The following is an 8,214-nucleotide window of genomic DNA, read 5'->3' on the forward strand; positions in this document are numbered from 1 at the left end:
AACGAGTTACGATTCGCTGTGCCGCAGTTACGCACTTTATACACACTTCCTCAGACTGTGAAGTGTAAATGAGGATGTGCCACATTAACCGAAAAGCCCTCAGCAGTAATTATGTTCTGGTCCATCTTTCTCAATAAGCTATTTTTTCTGCAAGGTGCTTTCTATGACATCATAATCATAACTAGAGTCATCTTTATGAAGTTCTATAAAAAAAAATAATTCTCACTGCCACGATTCACATGACTTAAATACGTCATCTTTGAATGGTCCCACTGTTGCAATTCGACACAGTGACAGTTATGGTCCCATGCCGGTGGGGTGCTTCACAGTCACAACCCAGTGCCAGCCAAGGCCTTTGCAGTCACGGCCTCGTGTTGGTGGCTTCCTTCACAGTTATGATACAGTGCGTCCTTCACAGTCATGACCCCTTGCTGACCGGGTCCTTCACAGTCATGGTCTTCTGCCAGCTGGGTCCTTCACAGTCATGGCCCCTTGCTGGCCGGGTCCTTCACAGTCATGACCCCTTGCTGACCGGGTCCTTCACAGTCATGACCCCTTGCTAGCAGGGTCCTTCACAGTCATGGCCTTTTGCCAGCCGGGTCCTTCACAGTCATGACCCCTTGCTGGCCGGGTCCTTCACAGTCATGGCTTTCTGCCAGCCAGGCCCTTCACAGTCATGACCCCTTGCTGGCCGGGTCCTTCACAGTCATGGCTTTCATCCAGCCAGGCCCTTCACAGTCATGACCCCTTGCTGGCAGGGTCCTTCACAGTCATGGCTTTCTGCCAGCCAGGCCCTTCACAGTCATGACCCCTTGCTGGCAGGTCCTTCACAGTCATGGCCTTCTGCCAGCCAGGTCCTTCACAGTCATGACTCCTTGCTGGTCAGGTCCTTCACAGTTATGGCCTTCTGCCAGCCGGGTCCTTCACAGTCATGGCCTAGTGCCGGCTGGGTCATAACTGGATGTCGGCTAGATCCATCACAGTCATCACTGGATGCCGGTCGGGACCTTCACAGCTGCAGCCCTATGGCGGCTTTCACAGTCACAGCCACGCCTATACACACAGAGAAGGGACGCCGAACACAGCCTCAGTCTCTCCCACTCACAATGTCCCACAGCCATGGTAATGATTGTTCTTTTTGAGAATTCCTCCTACCTGCTTTGTACAGATAGCTCACTGAAAGAATTACCATTAAATTTATGTAGCAGATGCTTTTGCCCAAAGAAACACTCAATTGAAAAAAGCCTGGAGCCCGGGAGCAGGGTCAGTTAGTATCCCAGGAGCAGCTGAGGTTTATGGCCCTGATGTGACAACTTTGCTGGCACTGGGATTTAAACCCAAACCCCCCTGGGCACAGATACCTAACTAGCTGAGCTACACGCAGCGTCATCCGTCTCTCCACCACATCCAGCAGCCTCAGCCTCATCAGCAGGAGCGAATGCGGACCCCGACCGGTGCCTCGGCGCCTCTCCCACCAACACCACCCACTACGCGGACCCACGCACTCCAGCTCATCTCAGGTTCAGATAATGTCTCCGTACTGGTATTTTTAAAGCCGAGGTGGGTGTGGGGCTTGTTGGGGAGGCGTGATGCTCCAGTTGGTGACAGTGGCGTCACCCTACACAGATGATCTCCTTTCCTTTACCTGGGTCACAGGGATGCAGCTGTGTGCCGTGAACCCATGACCCTTCGGTGCTGACGAGCCGCAAACCCAAGCGAGCGTGATGCCGATGGCATTCATCGTCTTATCTCGGCTACCGTTTGCCACCATGCGCCCCCCCCCCCCCCCCCCCCCAGTGCTGTATTCAGATCCACTGCCTCTGTTTCGCCAGTGCGTCTCCTCTCGCGGGCGTCCCGCCATCTCGCGCGTACCCTCGCTATCATATCGCGGCGTCGTTTTACCCGTCGCTGCCCGCCATCCCTGTCCACCCGTCTGTAGGCATTCAAAAAAAATGACACCCCACTCGCTCACTGAACGTCGCGCTTACGGGGAGCCAGCGCCCGGTACATGACCGCGCGATGCCTGAACACCAGGTTAGTGCCTCGCGCGGATACCGCTGGTAGCTGCTACTGATTTTTATCCTTCCCTGCGAATCATGGCAGATAAAGGGCTCTAATTTTACTTCCAAGTCACTGTTTGAATGTTAAACAGTGTGTGTGTGTGTGTGTGTGTGGGTGTGTGTGTGTGAACATTTTTTTTTCTGAAGAAATCCTTATCCTTCGGCTAACTCTTGTGGGAAAAAACGAAGCCCCCAATAACCCACCTCCTAATTTGCGTCTCTCTCACATGAAACCAATTATCTCTGAGTCCCAGTGGGATAAACCCCCCCCCGAGGAAGACGGCCCAGGCTGGAGTGTGAGCATTAAGTAGAGTCATCCCAGGCAACAGATGGAGCACGTTCTAATTCAAACCACCAGGTCTGTTTGTGCTGCCGGGTTGCAGCCCCGCAAGGCCCAGCTAGCGGGGGCGGCGTCTGGCTCCGGGGGGGTCGATAGGTCACCCCTGAGCCACATTACATGAAAGTAGTGCCTATTAATATGAGAAACAGTGCGGAATCAGACCGGTTTCAAATCAGAGCACATACTAAAAAATAATAATAAAAATAAATAAAAATCACAAGATAAGGAAGGTATTAATTATGAATGCAAGTACCCCCTTCGAAAGATACGGAAGATAATTAGCTTGTTAACAAAGGATTGAATCAGCCTTATAAAGTGACATTATTATACACGATTTGCTTTCTATGAAATCTTGACCTGATTTCAGTATTTCAGCCAAATGTGAAATTTACATACAGTATATTAAGAACATACTGCAATTAATCTGGCTTGGCAGATGTTTTCCAAAAAAAATTAAATATATTAAATATTCTAAACAGCTTGATGCTTACTGTAGCCATACAGATTAAGCACCTAGCAACGATTCATAAAGCCTGTTTTTGTCCACCACCAATATTCCCACTCGGTCTTTTTATCGCCCCTTGAAAATATGTTTAAACAGCGACAAACGCGTTGGACCGGGCTCTCCAAAGCGTCCGAGTTCACTCCCCCCCATTGCCACGCTTCAGAGTGGGGTGTGAGTCTATGTGTGTGTGTGTGTGTGTGTGTGTGTGTGTGTGTGTGTGTGTGCAGAGCTCACAGCGGGAAGCATAAGTGCAACCAAGGAATATTTCACAATGGAGTATGTCGCCAAAAGAAGAACAGCAGGAACGACACGGGGAAGTATCTATAATGGACAAGAGACTGGTTTGTATTCCAGATGTCTGGCGTTTAGCAGAACACTCCGCCTCCACACACAAAAAAAAACTAAATATGCACATGTGCTGCCCTTGAGCAAAGTCAGACGCGTTAAACTGCAGCCAAACATATGTTTTCGTCGAGCTTTTCGCAGCTAGATGAATTATCGGATCTCTTAGTGGTCCTGTCTGACACCCCGATGCAGCTGGGCTTTCAGCTACAGTGCCGGACGGCCAACAAAGCCAGTGTTCTCAAACGCCCAGCCATGACCTGTACATAAGACATGCGACTGAGCCAGCTGACCCCCCCTGGGAGCAGGGTGTGTCCCGCAAGATGTGGCACAATGCAAACTTCAGGCAGAGCATAAATATGTAAAGGCAGCAACACAAACCCACACGGACTCATTTTCACCATCGTACGCAACAGGATGAGTAGAGAGGAGTCTGTTAGCTATCAGCAGGGCTGGATGCTTTTATCTAATATGATGTACAGTTGAGAAAGCAGGGTGACCCAATCCCTGAGCCAATGGGGCTGGAGGGTATTCAAGGGCCCAATGGCGACTCACTCTGCCGACCCAGGGATTTGAACCGGCGACCTTCCGATACCAGGCACAGCACCCTAATCCACGGGGCCGCACAGATCCCCCCCATACACATGCATGGCCCCCAAAACCAGGCTGACAGGACGCCTCAGTGGCAGAGAGAGGCCGAATTAAATTCACAGCCTCACACGCATTATGGAATACGAAAATGAAAATCTTTCTGTCCGAGACAGTGTGAGATGGCTCTGGCCACACGCTAGCTTCATTTTCACCCCCAATTCAAGCCCGGGGCCTCGAGAGTCTTTCCGTGCTGTTCGAGCTCATGGGACCCGTGGGTCGGCATCAAGGCTTATGAAGAGCGCGCAGTGGATTAATTCTGATATAGGCTCTAAAAAGGTCAAGACAGAAAGTAAAACCGCGTATCAGAGCCTCGCGGGTCACGATCTGTTAAAGTTGCGGCTTATCTGCAACGAAAGTGAAACTGAAGCTCCCAAACTGCTCATTTAAACACTTTTTTTTATTTTTGTAGTTACATGCACAGCGTGTAGCATCTTGACTCAGATGTAGATACATTTTAATCAAATGTAAATTTGCCGTGTAACGATATTTTGGTCAACAACGCACTGCATATACAACAATGGGACCGTAAGGGCATAATGGAGCTGAAAATTTTTACCGTTAAGTGACGTCATAGTCGTCGTGACAATGCGTCACTCGTGTTTGCGGTAATGCTGGTGAAACAAACCTACTGCACTGCCAGTTATGTAAAAGTATAAGCACAACCAATCATGTATTATAATTATAATAAGCAACTATGTTAATGGTTTATTCATTCATCCTAGTGTATTTTTTAATCGTTATTTAAGCTTTAGCACGTAGCCTAGGTGTGTAGTAGGATATATGATGTTCTCTCAATGGCAAAATCGATGATCTAACGACATTTCTCACAACGTATCAATGCCGTTAAGCGACGCATGACTGTATATCAAGACGTATCATAAAAAGTGCAGGGCAGAGGGAAGCCGGTTGGCTGAAGTGTGTGACTGCATATCTGTATCCACAGTTCAAAGACGATTTCAAGTTGAAAAGCCGAGCGAAACTAATAATTGAAGCGTCGAGCTACAGAAAATGCTTCTGGTAGCACTTTTCGGTTCTTATGAAACCTCTTTACGCTGATATTTAGGAAACCTCAAACAAACTTGCTAACAGCCACACACTATCGATGTATATAATCACACGCAGTTGTTTCTTTGTCACTTGTGCTGCCAGGTGCTAACCAGCAGCTGGGAATTAAACATGCGCATGTTCCGTGACTCCCACTCTAAACTGGGAGTGTCCTGTGGAAATGGATTTTTTATATGGACCAGCAGGGGCTATGCCATTCGCACTTAATCTGCAGAAATGAATCTGTAAAATACATGCCAGTTTTGAATTCCCTTTCTCTTTAATAGATGTAATAACTTTCACTTCTTTAGACCCTGACACATTATTGGTGCAAATATTGTTACTTAAGTCTCTCGGTTTTCTATTTTGTCCTCAAAGACATGATTCCTACCCAAAGAAACATGAAATGTCTACTCTATTCCTATGACACATTAGCCCATATAGAGCCCTTCAGTAAATCCTCTGAAATTCACTTGAAAACAGTATAATTCAATGGCATAACTCTCTATCAGGCCATTTTCTGTATGGGTACTTAAGAGATAAATGATAGAGAAAAGTGCTTTTTTCCCCAAGCAAGTGCTTCATAAGTAAGCTAAAATACATGGTATTTCCTTTAGATTAGATTAATAGCAAACAGAGCATGAGAACTCTAAACCGGACCCCGAGGAGGCAGCTACGCCGCTAAAAAACTGTATCGTAATCAGGTATTTCCATATTTACTCAAAAACGCACAAGAAAAGTTAGCTACAGTTGAGGGTCTCAGCAGGTCTATGATCAGGAGGTTGCTGGTTCAAATCCCTTATGGTTCAACTTCCAGAGTGATTTCACCTTCGGGCCTTCCCAAAAATGTGTGGCGCTTTGGCTAAGAGCATCTACTAAAATGTTTAGCCGACTTGAAGGGGCTTGATCGCTATCCCAGGATTGTACCTGCCGTAGACGGAGCAGATGCGGGATTACAGTGCGGGGGGCATTTTGCCATTGAAACTCAGGGGTCGCAGCTTCCCTGCTACGCTGAAGCCACGGCGCACTGTGGCTGCTCGCCGCTCGCAGTCGGGAGTCCGGGCAGCATCCCAGACACTGATAAAGAGTCACGGAGAGAGAGGACCCGGCATCTCGAGTCCCCGGAGCTGACTTCCCTCCAGGGATCTCCGCATTAGCCAGCAGCGCAGGGCAATCGGAACCAAGCTGGACAAAGCTGAAGCGTGTGCCAACAGGTCCGCGGGCAGCATGGCATTTCGGGACATTTGGCTGCAGTGTGGGAGTTGCTGTGTAGCAGGAAGAGCTGTACTGCCATACCCCTGTCTGGGTTAACTGCCCCCCCTAAAAAACATCTATTTAACTAGCCAAGAGTGTCAATTTTGAGGAACACCAACAACTTATTATTAATAAACTTGGCAAAGGGTGTGGGACTGGTGATGGAATGGCAACGCACAGCTTCAGAGCACATTAGCAGTGTGTCCAGATTGGAGTGGGCAAGGAGACAACATTGTAGGGCTCAGCTGACACAAATTAATTAGGACCGTCTCTGGCTGCAGCTCCACTGATGGATGATGGATTGAATAATAAAATTACCAAAAAAAAAAAAAAGAATTACGATAAACGCAAAGAAATACTGACACATACAAATTAATAAATCCTAGGCTTGTTACCACAATCAATAAGAACGATTCAAAGCCAATATTTGTCTCTTCGTGCATTTTCAGCGCAAACACCTAAACGTGGGCAATAGGGAAGATGGTATTAACTGATGGTCTTTAAGAGTTTCCCTTCCATGTGTGGAGCTGTGTCACCCCGAGGTGCGATCGTATCAGCATCTTGGTGGACCAGCATGATCAGATGTTCAATTACCTCGCCTATGCTAAATGCTTCAGTTCTGGCCGATTTAAACGCTCCTTAAAATATCGCAGCGTAAAGGGTTAACTAATCACAAAGTTAATGCAGCCTAATTATTTACAGGAGAGAAGTAGATACCAGAGACTGTAAAGGTATCATGAGCTAATGTGACATATGAATAGTTTATTATTAGGCTACATCTAAGCCTATAAATAAAGATTTTTTAAAAATAGTTACCCTTAAGAGAAACACACGTACACACGCCCCAGTTAACGCAAAAACGTACAGCGACTAGCCATTGACTTCATAATCTTAAACTGAGCTGAATAACAGCTACGATGAGAAGAAAAGTTTAATAAAAATAAATATATATAAACTGTACGCCAACGTCTGTCGTACATCTATACAGTGGCTTCTTTAATATCTGACAACAGCCCACTCCTTGAATGAACCCGACTCAGTCCCCATCCTTTTATGGAAATCGCAACACCACCCCACTTGCAAAGGAATCTTTTTCTGCAGCACGCATTCAAAAAGAAATAATAGTAAAAATAATAAAAAATGAAAAGCGGTAATCACCGCAAGGCAATCGGACACACTAAAGAGGAAGGAATCGTCTTTGGAAATATTTCATCGCATTCGCCGGCGTGCGCTACACGCAACTGGTAGATAAAGCAACTTTGAAAGTAGCGTAAGGACCGCCGTGGGGCTTTACCTTGTGTGGCGTGTCCGTTCACAGTTCCCAGTATAGTGTACAGCAATAAGACGGACAAAATCATCCTGCATCCGCATTCTGTAGGCGCGATTCGGACCCTTTTCTGCCTGTGTTTGCTGTACATCCCCGATCTCCTAAGTACCGTTATCCGTCTCCTCACTCCTCTCCGCCGTGCTGTTTTCCCTCTGCTCTCCGCTGGGAACGGCGGTGTGCTGCAAAACAAGGGATGGATCGGACTTGTGGACGCCTGCTTAGTCCTTTCCTGAAGCTGCAAGCCTGAAATAACGCCTCCGCGACGAAACGAACGGAACAAATACTATGGCACCATTAGCGCTACCCAGTAGGAAAGTTCGGGCTTTCCAATCAGATCATCAGCACAGACAAAGACTATTTTTTTTACTCAACCCTACGCTGATGTCTCATACAATCATGCCCAATCTATCTCTTCAAAATCAACCAGCAATAATAAAACAAAACATTTAAATGATAATTCTTTACCATAGCGTGGACTTGTCAAATATAGGCTAATTGCATGTATACATACTTTTACAAGTGTCTACAAGTTGCTTTACTCTTTTATGTGGCGGCGGTAACTTTTTATTCGGTTTTACACTAATTATTTTTGTAAAGACTAACGCGGAAGAGAATCGTTTTAAAATCCATAAAGGCAGTCTGTCAAATAAGTTATACATGTTTGCCAGCGCCGAGATAAACTGTGCATTAA

At 46.8% G+C, this 8,214-nt stretch overlaps 1 protein-coding gene across 1 annotated transcript in view; it reads right to left on the bottom strand.

The window, feature by feature from the left end:
- LOC125705160 (disintegrin and metalloproteinase domain-containing protein 33-like) overlaps window positions 1-7,774 on the bottom strand; it is a 97,488-nt gene extending 89,714 nt beyond the window's left edge. The window contains exon 1 of the mRNA XM_048971567.1: window positions 7,491-7,774. Coding sequence (XP_048827524.1) covers window positions 7,491-7,614 — 124 coding nt within the window. The 5' untranslated portion in view covers window positions 7,615-7,774. The remainder of the gene's footprint in view (window positions 1-7,490) is intronic.
- Between the last annotated feature and the right edge of the window lie 440 nt (window positions 7,775-8,214).

This window comes from Brienomyrus brachyistius, chromosome 12 (genome assembly GCF_023856365.1).
Source record: "Brienomyrus brachyistius isolate T26 chromosome 12, BBRACH_0.4, whole genome shotgun sequence".
NCBI classification, from domain to species: domain Eukaryota; kingdom Metazoa; phylum Chordata; class Actinopteri; order Osteoglossiformes; family Mormyridae; genus Brienomyrus; species Brienomyrus brachyistius.